Below are 13285 nucleotides of genomic sequence, written 5' to 3'. Positions count from 1 at the left end.
CTGTAACTCAAAAACCATCATCATTAGCCAAATAGCTTATATGCACAATGGGTCTTAGGCTGTTCATCCATTTTGGAAAACAAATGAAATTTGAATTGTAAACTACTCTGAATTGATCAACAAGTCTCTAAAGTTTAGAAAATTTCAGAAACTAAAACACTTTATAGATAGACCCTATGATTACTATAATTGACAGGAATTGTTAGATTACCTTTTCTAAGCACAAATAGTTACAGCTTGTTTTAAGAAAATCAAGCATGCAAATATTTCGATAAATATCCACATAAAAGGACTGGCCACTGAGTTCCTTTAAAAAGTGAATTCCCTAAACATTTATAATAGAACTCATATTAGATACATTTTCTTGGAAAACTGTTTAAGGGTAAACCAAAGTATACCTGTAATCAAAATACATCACTTAGAGATATCAATTTTGAATCTAAATGTTATACCTTCTTCCTGGAACTAGCAGAAATTGAGGTTTGGATATATGACTTTAAACAAATGAATAAAAAGAACATTTAAATACTATCAAGGAAAAGTTCGATAAAATAAAATGAAAACCATTTTTCCACTTTAAGAGCTGCTGTGCTGCAAACCTGTCAGTAAATCTCTCATTTAATTACCTCATTATTGGCACCAACTGCTGGAAAAACAATAATTCTATTCAGATTTTACTCAAATAGAAAATGCTGGATTCATCAGACGTGAAACTTGTATTAACCTCAAATTTATGATACATACCATCAGGGTCTGATATTATATCCAGAAGAGATTTATCCAGAGTAGTTTTGCTCATTATTTTTTCTTCATATTCAAAATATACATCTAGTTTTCTTGTCTGTTCCAAAATAAATACTTGATTAGAATACATTAAGTAATAAAAATATACTAAGGGTCTTTAGCTTACAAGTTTCTATAGTCCATCATCAATCTTAAAAGCAAATGTTCACTTCCTAATAGAACCTATTTTAAAGTTTCTTACTTTTTTTTTTATCATACACTTAGTGTAGAAAAAAATAGATTGACTATTTTGTTCACCACATTTTACTTATAAATTCAGAATTACCGCTTTGTGACACACATACATTAGCAAAGATAAAAATCACATAAATCTCTATTATTGTACTTATTAGTAACTAGCATACAAATCATATTACATTCCATGCAAATTAATGTCAGGTAGTCATGGTATGTTTACTTTTTTAGTGTACAAATCCACATATTTCCACTCTAACTGGACAGAAAGCTATACCAGTTGAACTATATTTCATGATTATTTTTTATAACACTCTTTTTCCTCATCAATTCTTCTACTTAATACTCTGAAGCTTTAGACAATGGGAAAGCAGTCAAATCTATCTTTTCTGTATGATACCTTTTAAAATTCTGTTGATTAAAATTATCCAAACAAAATTAACAAATTAGTATCCTCCGAAGTAAATTAAAACGATTATTATCAAGCAGCTATTATATTATACTTCAGAGAATACAAAAGAGAGAAATGAACATGTTTTCTATTTGAAGGCACATATAATCTAAGTGGGAGTAGAAACCATTCATGAGATATATTAGAACACTTAGAAACAGCATCAAAGAACAAAATCTAAATATAGAACATAACTATATTATGCTAAGACAACAGAATGAAATAATTAGCCAATTGAGGAGGAAGTGATGACTTTTTAGCTGAGTTGTGAAAGTGATCTGGAGACATGGGGAGGCAGCGAGTTCATTCCAGTTAAAGGGATCATACTGATGCACATAGTCAGAGTGGTAGACTAAGGAATGCGTTTCACATATGGAGCAGGAAGAACAACATAAAAAAGCATACACTGGGAAGTCTCATTTCCCACCCCTGTCCTCCACCACCCCATTTCTACTTGTTTCTATAAGTATTTACTCAATTATTTCTTCTAAATTTTTTCAGTTTCTTTATACAAATATCAACAAATAAAGCCTATATTTTAATATCTCTCCCCTTTCTAACACAAAGGGCAATGTACTATATATACACTTCTTACCTTTGCTTTCATTCAACAATATATTCTGGAGACTTTTCTCTATCAGTGCACAGAGAACTTCCTAATCCGTGAGCTCTTGATTGGGAGTATAATAAGGAAACTCCTAGTATAGTTTTCCTTATTATAAAATTTCTGGCCCTTCATATTCTTCACTTACTGATAGAAGAACTATTTCTAGCTACTCTATAAAGCTATTTTAAACAGTAAAATAGATCAGAGGTAAAGTCTTAGGAATAAAAAAGTATGAAACTAAAAATAGACAAAAAAACATAAAGGCGATCCTAGGAAGAAGACCATGGTAGTGGCCGGAATGGAAAGGAAGAGGCAGATATTTAATAATCAACCTGAGATTGGATATAGAAAGCAACATAGTCAAAAAAGTCAAAGAAAACCTCTACAGAGCTAGGATGATGGCAGCAGAAATTATGTTATGTGAACCTTAGATTGGGAAACACTAACTATCTGTAGATTGAAGCCAGGGGGAAGGAAGGAGGAAGGTGATAAATTAAGTTGCCTTTTAGGCCCTTCACGATCTGACCCAGTCAACCTTTCTGTCTTACCACTATTCATTAGGTTCGGTTTCCTCTAATCACATCAAATAACTCACTGTTCATTAAACATCGTGTGTGCTTTTAATCCCCAAGTTTAGGCTCAAGTTATTCTCTAAGCACTTTTAGAATATATTCTTCCTCCATCATCTATTCAGTGAATTCTACTCATTCTTCAAGGTACAGCTGAAATCTCCTCTTTGTAGCTTCCCTGCCACTCTTTCTTTGCTCAATCTGCTCTCTCTACTTTCTGCTCCTCCCCCCTCAATCTCCTCCTTGGCTGGAAGACTATTACTTTACTTCTTTATATATTTGTCTATGATAACACTGATCACACTCTATTCTGTTCTTTGCTTAGATGTCATCCTTCTAAAACTGTAAACTCCCTGGTGTGTGTGTAATTACTTAACCCTAGGGAATCTTACACAGCATCTGGCGCATAACAAGTACTTGATAAAACGTCTGCTGGATGTCTAAGCTAAGAGCAGGACATACACAGACCCAGGAGTCATCTTTAAAGTCATGGAATTAGATGAATGAACTTCTAGAAGTAAAAAACAGCAAGCAAAAAAAATGAAGAATCAAGTCTTTAGTGATTTAATATATAAAATTAAGTATGTTAAATGTCATAATGGAAAGGGAAGGGTACTTTATCTTACAGAAAAAACTGAAATAGCTAAGGTGAATGCTAGTCCTTAAAAATAAACATCAGACCTGAATACACTACTGAACTATGCTTCTTAACTGAGTTCATTTTGTTGTTCTCGATGTATTAATTTACTCACACTTCAACATCTGATGAGCACAGCAAATATAGTCTGAAAATAATTTGGTCTGACTGCTAGTGAGTAAGGGGTTCCTTTATGAGGTGAAGAAAACGTTCTCACGTTAGACTGTAGTAATGGTTATATAACTGTAAATATACTAAAAACCATTCAATTAGAGTAAATTTGTATCGTATGTGAATTACATCACAATAAAGCTATGAAGAAAAATGAAACTTAGAATTTAAATTTATGGATGGTGATGGAGCACCACCATCTAATAACAACAGGGGTGAAATACAGATTTTCTAACCTGCATAGAAAAACTAGTATTTACTCAGCACCTATTATGTGCTAGGCACTTTACATGCAGGTATGGCTTTCAAATGTTTTTAAACAGTAAACCTCAGAACCCACTTTCTCAAACCAAATCTGTAGAAACTTAAATATAATAGATAAAAGTGACCCCATTAAATATCTCCATAGAGCTCTAGGGTTCCAGAGAACCTGCTGATGTTTAAAAACTGACTTGGGTTATCTCATTTAATTTTCTAAATAACAACATGAACTAGGAATTATTAGTCCCATTTAAAAGAATAGAAACAGACACACAGAAACATAAATTTGTTCAAGGTTACCAGAGTAGTAGTAGTAGAGAGTTGAGATTCAAATCCAGGTCAGACTCCAATGTACACCACAGATAAAGAGTAGGGGAAATTATATTTTCCTCAAGAACAATTTTATTCCTTCCTTTGTATATGCTTTATGAAAGAAAGTATATTTGTTAATTAGTATATATATTTTTTTGTAATACACAGTTTATGTATTATGTGGTAGAGTCATTTTGACCAGAGATTTAATATCTATAGATACTTTCTCAATTTCTTGAAATAAGGGACCTTTATAACTCCTCAAAGATTGATTATTATTATACAATATGGGTTCAAAGGAGAATATAATTTGGATGATAAGAACGATACAGATTATACACAAATTAGTCAAATAAAAACAAAAAGGTCAAGATGATAGATAAATTGAGATTGTTAGTAGCTTCAATAAAAATGAAGAATAAATGAGTAAAAAAAGGGAATATTATAAAAAACCAAAAGTACTATGCATGGAGTACAAATTACACCTAGTAAATATAAACTCTGAGACCCATGAATTTCTCAAAAATCTCTTTTGGAAGGATTTTCAGGGAGGTATGTGATAAAAAATATTCTAGTGCTTTTCTCCAAATTTTAGGGCTGTTATCAGTAAGCAATCAGAATGTTTCTTTCACTTTTCAGTACACAACCTTAATATTTATATCAAATTAATGTAACAGATATACTAGTTGTACTGGACATTTGACTGGTTATACTGTACTGGATCTGAAAAGGACAAAGTAAAGAAGCACTTCCTAAAACTAGCTCATCTCTTCTCTCACCCTAATGAACAATTAAGTCATCTGGGATGTACAGGTAGTATGTATCTCTTGCCTTCTGAAAATCCATTACCTGGAAATATTTGCCAGATGACCCACACAGGACACAAAAGGAAGTCTCTTTTCCTTCTTATAATTGCTGGGGACTTTTCCTTCTCTTTACCATTCCTCTTCCTATCTGTTATGGTTTGAATTTTGTCCCCGCAAAATGTGTGTCAATTTTGCTAGGCCACGATTCCAGTATTGTGTGATTAGATACCATTTTGTCATCTGATGTGATTTTCCTGTGTTATAAATCCTGCCTCTATGATGTTAATGAGGCAGGATTAGAGGCAGTTATGTTAATAAGGCAGGACTCAATCTACAAGATTATGCTGTATCTTGAGTCAATCTCCTTTGAGATAAAAAAGAGAAAAGCCAGCACAGAGGCAGGGGAACCTCCTACCACCAAGAAAACAGAGCCGGGAGCAGAGCACATCCTTTGGACCCAGGGTCCCTGCACTGAGAAGCTCCTAAACCAGGGGAAGATTGATGACAAGGACCTTCCTCCAGAACTGCCAGAGAGAAAAAGCATTACCTGGGAGTTGGTGCCTTGAATTCAGATTTCTAACCCTGAATTCTTCTTTCTTTTTGTCAAAGTCATCTTGTGGTATTTCTGTCAGGCCACACTAGTTAAATAACACACCATCCTAGCTACAGACATTACCATTCTGGACTCCCTATTCACTACTAGCTACAATTCTGATTTCTTACCTCAGCCTGTGACTGGTTGACAGCAAAGTCTAGAGTGATATTTCTTCTCCTTACTCTTGTCCAATCCCCACATCTATCCCCTAGCACCAGTCTTCAGTGAGCAGAGAATCAAAGGAATCAGAAACAGTTATACCTCCTTTCTACCACTAAGACTGCCAATACTCCCCTCTCCCTACTTCTCAGAAGGGAGAGGGAATCACGAACCCTTCTTTGTTGCTACACAATATTTAATCCGTGTTGTGAATTAAATAGGGCTGTGGGACAGGAACCTATCTATCACATAATACCTTAGGACTGTATATCCTAAGCTATAATGAACTTAGAAATAGACTTTTAGAATATAACCTACACTTAAGTTGAACCCTTTATACCCTACCTAGCCTTTTGTTCTTTCTTCTTTATATGTGTAATTCCTACCATCTTCCAGGATTATATTTCGATATCCGTTCCTCCAGATGTGACCTGGTAAATACTTAGGAGTGGAATAGCTGGCTCACATGGTATACACGTGTTTAATGTTTTAAGAAACTGCCAGACCGTATTCCCAAGGTGGATGTACCGTCTTACATTTCTACCAGCAGTATTTGAGAGTTTTAGCTCCTCCACATACTTGACAACACTTGGTATGGTCGGTCTTTTTAATTTTAGGCATGTTAATAAATGTATAACAGTATCTCATTGTGGTTTTAACTTGTACTTCCCTAGTGACTAATGATGTTAAGCTTATTTGTTATTTGTGTATCTTCCTTAGCAAAGGGTCTGTTCAAATCTTTTGTCCATTTTTAAGTTGGGTTTTTCTCTTTCTTATTTTTGAGTTTAGAGAGCTCTTTACTTCTCTAAATTTTAACTTTTATGAATCTATTAAACAGGGTCTTGCTAAATGACAATGCTTCAACTTCACAAAAGCAGAGAAGTGAGAGAAAAGAGCTAGAGAAAGTTAATTTCACACTTTTTTTTTTTGAAATGTATAAGTAGTCTCTAGAAGTACAGAGTGAGTAAGCAACTGAAGGGGATACTCCACTCGAGCTATCTTTGGTCAGACTTGAAGAAAACTTCAGGTTCTGATAGTGACTAATCTTATTTGGGAGGAGAAGGGGTAAAAAGAGTATTGCTTTTCTACTGGGAATTTTCTGCTACAAAAGATACTTTCCTCTTATCTTGAAGAAAAGACACCAAGCTCATATGAACATTTACTTGGTATGTATACTGACAAGAGATCATTTTAGACAGGTTGGCACAAAATCCAGCCGAGAAATGTTCTGATTTCTAGTACAGTAAATGAAACAGAGCCAAAAATCCTACAGACAACTGCAAAGCAACATAAGTATATTTTTTGAGACTTTCCAAAGTTTTGTAGTTTTTTAACCTACAACTAGTTAAAACAATTTTAAAGTCATCTATCTTCATCAAGTCTCTCCAAGACATGCAACTTAGTTTAAAAAAAAAAAAAAAAAAAAACCTTTTCATACTCATACAACGAACATAAATAGATTGGAAATAAATATAACTGACTCCTCTGTAAACAAAACAATCAACCTGTGCAGAAAAGGGCACGGATGTAACAATGGAGTACCCTAGCTGCCAGCAGCGAGCATGTCAATAATGTGGCCATTAGCCGCTATGTTTTACTAGGGAATGAAGCACATCTCTTAATTTGGTGTGCTGGTGAAGTACAGACGAGGGAGCTTCCACTTTTTTCTGAAAGCTTTTTATCCCCTAAGAAGGATCAGGCAGTTGAGCCAAAGAAAAATAAGCGCCCTGGAGGAGGAGCTACTGAGGGCTAAGCCTCCTTGAGGCTGTAAACCTAAGGCAGTAAATGTTTGCTTGATCAGATGATGCCTTCAGATATCATTCAGCCCTCTCAATTTTCACCATAAGCAGCAGCAAAACAAAAACGGGCAGGTCTAGTGACAATCAAACCTTGATCCACAACAGCTTATTAGCAGCTAGTCTTTGGCCAGACACATCCGGATGATCATTCAGACGTCAGAGCGCTTCCTTTTAGGTAAGAGCATTAGAGGGAAGAGTACATGATGCCATTTCTCTCTCTCATTTACTATGCGTTACAAGTAGGTTTCTTTCCCTTTTCATAGGTATCTGGTGCTAAAGAGTACTTAATTCAGTTTGACTATGCAAGTGGGCTAAGAATAATTCAAATAGGTTGTCTACAAATTATTTAAGCAATGCTAGAAGCTATCCTCAATACCAACAAGTGGGAAAAGTCATATTTGTATTCGAAATGAAAGAAATGCTAAAGAAGCAGCTAAAAAAATACAGACTATTCAAGACAGATAAGGATTCTACAATTTACTTTTTAATCTATTAGACCGTGGTGAATTACCTGAGCCACACAAATCCTCAAATAGCAAAAAACTGAAGTGATACTACTTCCCAAATTTGTGGTGAACTGGTGGGCCCTTTCTAACTTTCAACTAAATCACTGACTGCCAGACAACTGTCAGTACTTCTAAAGAGATTATCCCGCTTCAGAAAATGATCTAAGGAAATGTAAGAAACAGGAACAATCTCAACATTCCAAAAGGAAAAATATGTAAATTTGCAATAGAGACAAAAACCAAGCGAAGTGCTCTGAGATGTCTGAATAAGTAGTCGTCATATTCTTGCTAATACAGCAAAACCTGTGAGAGCCAGAACTCAACGGAATTGCCTTTTTTTCCTAGGTCTCCCAAGTTTTCTGCCTTTGACAGGGTGCAGTCTTAGCACTTTCCTATCATTCTCTATTAGTGGAAAATATTTGACCTTTCCTTCTCTGACAGGTTTCTTGCCTTACATAAGGTTCCAGCTTTTTTAGGTTTTACTGACATAATAAAAAATATTCACTGCTTAGGTGACTAAATGTGTACAATGAAGTGAAGCTCAGATGGTGAAGAAATTCTGGTGAAGAGAAAAAGAGATCATGGAGAAAAATCCTTCTCTAATTAACATTAACATCATAGCCAGAAGGTAGAAAGTATAAACACGTATGATACAAATAAACATGCCACTTAAAAATAAATATTATAAAGTTTGAAATTTAAGAGTTAGGGAAAACTTTAAGAAGAAATTTTGTAAGTAGACCTAACAGGAAGTAAGGGAAACAATAGTGTTTTGTGTTAGTTTTGACAAAGGAGAAGAGGAACTTAAACAAAAAAAGAGATGGTCAACATTAGTAAGAGGACTCCAACTTTTCTATACTAACAGAATTTCTTAAATTAGGATAACTCTTACAGTATGTGACTGATTAAGTACATCCATAATTTATATGTAAATATTTAAAATAAAGACTCCCCCTTATCTATTAGAAAAAAAAAAACCTGATATTAATTGGGTTTCCTAGATTGATCCAACTAGGAATAGTGTGTCCTATACATGCCACTATTTCCCCTCAGCCAAGTGAATGTCCTCTATAGTACAGTTTCTTTCAATCGGATTGTTAGAACACTGTCTTCCTTGAGTTATAGCAAAACAATTATTCCAAAATGTGTAGCTTTAACATAAACTCACTTAACATCTTGAATGACAAATTAGTTTGTCGGCATAAGATGTTCTGCTAGAGAATTAGCAGCCCTGGAAGAAACAACTTCTTTCATAAAAAGAGCCAAGTGACCAGTTATCAAACCAGAATGGTTTAGGTCAGGCATACTGTCATATCAAATCTCTCAGACATATGGCCTCTATTAACACGAAACAATTTTGAAAAATTCACATAACTCCATTAGTATAAAATCACAAATAAGCATCATAAAGGATTTCATAAATTTCTCTTACAAACCACCATTTCTCATCTAGACAGCTGTAACAGCTATCTTCCAGTTATACATTTGTTCCTATAACCCACCCAACCTTCACCCTACTCAGTCCATTCTCCGCTTAAAACACAGATCATTTCATCACCCTCCAATGACTCCTCATCACAATTAAAATAACTTGTTGGTTCTCTTGATCCCATGTTCTTCATTCTTTCCCTCCTCACTCTAAGTACACTAGTCTTCTTCTAGGTCCTTAAATATACCAAATTTGTTCCTGTCTTGAGGCTTCTGCACTCACTACTCCCTCTGCCTAGAATGCTTGGCCCTGAGATCCTTACTAACTGGTTCCTACTTTTGATTCAGGTCTCAACTCAAACACTGCCTTATTAAAGATGATCTTCTTAACTACTTACTCTTACAGTAGCCTTTTCAGCCATTCTCTATCACCTCACATCACCCTGAAGTTATCTTGTTTTCTAAGTGTTTACTTTGTCTCTCATCCTTGTGACAACATAAACTCCAAGAGAACAGAGTACTTGTCTGTTTTGTTTACCTCAGTATCTCCAAGGCCTGCAATAATACACACACAGACACTCAATAAATATGACTGAATAAGTAAATTACTTTAACCAAAATTTTCTCAAACAATATGCTATAATCTCTGACCTATGCCTGCAGAGTACATTTGTGTAAATCTGTGGCAGGATATGTTTGTTAAGTTTTATGAATGAGAATAAACTGTGAGCTTTCCCTAATTACAAGAATTAGTTCCTTTGGGTCCCAGGCTCAGCTGAAAGCATGAGCTGTGCTTGGTATTTTCCTGGTTTTATAGCTGTGACAACTGAGGTCAGAAAGAAATGTAAGAATTAACTTTTAATAATGGGCAAAATAAACAAAAAAACTGTTAAGTCAATGGGACTCCACAAAACAGCTTGAATCTCAAAGCACACGCTGGATTACTAACAACTACAGCTTCTCAGAGATTTGTTTATAATTGTCTATTTACATGCACAAAGCACCTAGCATACTGCCTGGTACACAGCAAGTACTCAAAAAATGCTGAATGAATCACAAGAACCTAATTACAAAAATATATTTCAATACATATAAACTAGAGCCTGTATTTTGTTTGCTTTAGAGTAATATATTTTTGTTTAGCTTTTTATATTAGGTTTAGTCCTGTAAGCAAAGCTTTTCCCCCTTACTGAGGGGAATTCTCAATACAGCTCTTTGTTGTATTCCACCTGGTTATATTATCTCCATAGGAGACAAATACTTCAGCTAAAAAAATCTACCCAAACAGCCCTTTTCCATTTTAGATGCTACATATGGAAAGAAAATATCTCGAGCAGAATCACCTATAAGACTACGTACTATGTTTCTATTCTCTACATACGATGTGAATAAAAGAGCAGCAAGAAAAAAATTAATAATAACTTGCTTTATTTTATAACCAGTACTATCTTCCTGGTAAAATTTCTCCCACTACACATTCCTAACTAGCGAAAGAAGCAAATGATCTTAAAAAAACTTAGATTGTCGGCTCAATAGAAATTATGCAGGTTTAAATTCTAATAATTCTAATAATGCCCATTACCTATCTATATTAGCTCCTCTCTAATGCTCTATGACTTTTTAAATTATTAAAAAAGAAAAAGGTTTAAGTCCCTTCTCTAAAAATTCAAGGTGTTATCACCATCTCTGATAGGCAGCAAGCATATTCAGCTTTTGAAGCAGTTTCAAAAGCATCATATCAAACAGAAAGTATGGGTCAGTAACAATAAGTCCTAGAGCATGGTAAATTTGCCACTAGAATTCAACTCCACGTCCAGAGAATAAGTGACAGTAAAATACTGAAGAACTGATCAAGTCAAGCTGATGTGGGGTACTTGTGAATAATGTAATGAGAAAAAAATTATGATAACAGCATAAAGAAACCCCAATATATTTGTTTCAAATATATTCAAATATTTTAATGCTAACTAACTCCCCCCCACAAAAAAACCCATTGGCATCAATTCATAGCAACCCTAGAAGACCGAGTAGAATTGCTTCATAGGGTTTCCAAGGCTATACATCTTTATGGAAGTAGACTGCTACATCTTTCTCCCACAGAGCGGCTGGTGGGTTCAAATCACAGGCCTTCTGGCTAGCAGCCGAGCACTTAACCACTGCACCACCAAGGATCCTTAACAGATTCATCTAAAACTACAGAAGTTCAGAACCAATTTACATAATGAAAGCGGTATCATTAACGGATGTCTGAGTTAGTACTACATAAGAGGGATGCCTACCTCCATATTGCAGTCCCTGGATGGTACAAATGGTTAATGCACTTGGCTGTTAACAGAAAAGTTGGACGTCTGAGTCTACCCAGCGGTGCCATGGAAGAATGGCCTGGCAATCCACGTTAAAAAAATCAGCCATTGAAAATCCTAAGGCATACAGTTTTACTCTGACACACATGCCGTTGCCATGAGTCGGAACTGACTCAACGGCAACTGTTTTTTTCTAACTCAGTATTTCTGATGGTACATACAGGTCTACCGTTAAAAAACCCATTGCCATCGAGTCGATTCCAACTCATAGAGACCCTATAGGACAGAGGAGAACTGCCTCGTAGGGTTTTCCATGGCTGTAATCTTACGGAAGCATAGTGCCACATCTTTCTTCCACGGAGCAGCTGGTGGGTTCAAATCATGAACTTCTTGGCTAGCAGCCGAGCACTTATCCACTGTGCCACCAGCGCTCCCTGGTCTATGCTTAGCAGAATAGTATGACAAAGGCAATACTGAGGCAGTGCAATATAACAGAAGTACCACAGATCCTGACTTTATTAACTAAACCTGTGATCTTGGGAAAATTGCTAATCTTTATTTTTGGATTCTTAAGTTTCCTCATTTGCAAAAAGTGAAGGTAATACTGCTGCTTTTCGCACTTATACCTCACAGGGTTCCAGTGAGGGCTGAATGAGATGATGACTATGAGAACATAAAACCCTCTACAAATTCAAGTTTGTATCATGGGAAAAAAGTAAATTTACCTTTATATGTTCTAAAACAGCAGTGGCAACATTTGTATGGAGATCAATAAGTCTTTTTTTTTCAAGGAGTTCTGGCAAAGAACTACAAGCATCAAAAAATTGAAAATTAGCCATTAAATTTTCTAAGAAAGTGACACAAACTTTAATAAAATCCACCATGAGTGTTTCCTCAGAGGAAACTCAGAACAGTGAAACAGTGACAAAATGACAAGTTAAACTTTCTATCAACTGCATTTAATCTCCATGCTTGAAAATATACAGCATTTATTACTTTAAAAAAGATGAAATGCTTCTTAGTTTAAAATATCCCAAATAATATCATTTGCACTATTTCACGCTCTGATTTTAAAGTTTGGAGATAGCAAATGAAATTTGCTTTTACCTATATTTCTAAAACATTCTTTCCTTTCTCCTCCATGATGACATTCAAAGTATCCAAAAAACTGCTTCATCTTCAGTTAAGAAAATAACAGCAGCAATGATAAAATTAATAACAACTTCCCTTATGTTATAACCAATACAATCTTCTTGGTAAAATTCCTCCCACTATTCATGTCTCACTAGTGAAAGAGGCAAATAATTTGTTATATCTAAGAAGGAAATAATATCAGCCTGAACATGTTAAAAACACAGTTTAGTGTTTTAGAATCAAAGGTATACTTGCTATTACCTAATGTTTTTCATTTCTAAAAATATTAACCATTTTTTAAATCTCAAAATAAATACTAACAGAAAGGTTTCAAAGAGGATATAGTGCTTACTTACCTAACAGCCGAGGTTAGCTTAGCAGTATTGTCAGAAAGCATACTTATAGCTCCTTCATCTTCCCCTTCTAGGCCCTTGGAAGGAAAAAAAAAAAAGGTCCCAGTTACTTTTCAAAAATCCCAGGCCCATGCATAAAAATCAATACATTCCTAAAATTGCTAAGAAACAATAAGATTTAGGTCACTTAAAATAACAACACTTTTCCTCCAAGGA

At 35.0% G+C, this 13285-nt stretch overlaps 1 protein-coding gene across 4 annotated transcripts in view; it reads right to left on the bottom strand.

Moving 5' to 3' along the window:
- Window positions 1-13285, bottom strand: part of SCFD1 (sec1 family domain containing 1) — a 90148-nt gene that overhangs the window by 34664 nt on the left and 42199 nt on the right. For all 4 annotated transcript variants that reach the window (XM_003408670.4, XM_010588565.3, XM_064292372.1 and 1 more), the window contains 3 exons: window positions 13073-13146; window positions 12308-12389; window positions 745-841 (listed from right to left, as the gene is read on the bottom strand). In XM_003408670.4, the coding sequence (XP_003408718.2) occupies window positions 745-841; window positions 12308-12389; window positions 13073-13146 (253 nt within the window). The remainder of the gene's footprint in view (window positions 1-744; window positions 842-12307; window positions 12390-13072; window positions 13147-13285) is intronic.

This window comes from Loxodonta africana, chromosome 10 (genome assembly GCF_030014295.1).
Source record: "Loxodonta africana isolate mLoxAfr1 chromosome 10, mLoxAfr1.hap2, whole genome shotgun sequence".
Lineage (NCBI taxonomy): Eukaryota > Metazoa > Chordata > Mammalia > Proboscidea > Elephantidae > Loxodonta > Loxodonta africana.
The sequence above is the reverse complement of the archived record's forward strand: the minus strand, read 5'-3'. Positions and strand labels throughout refer to the sequence as shown.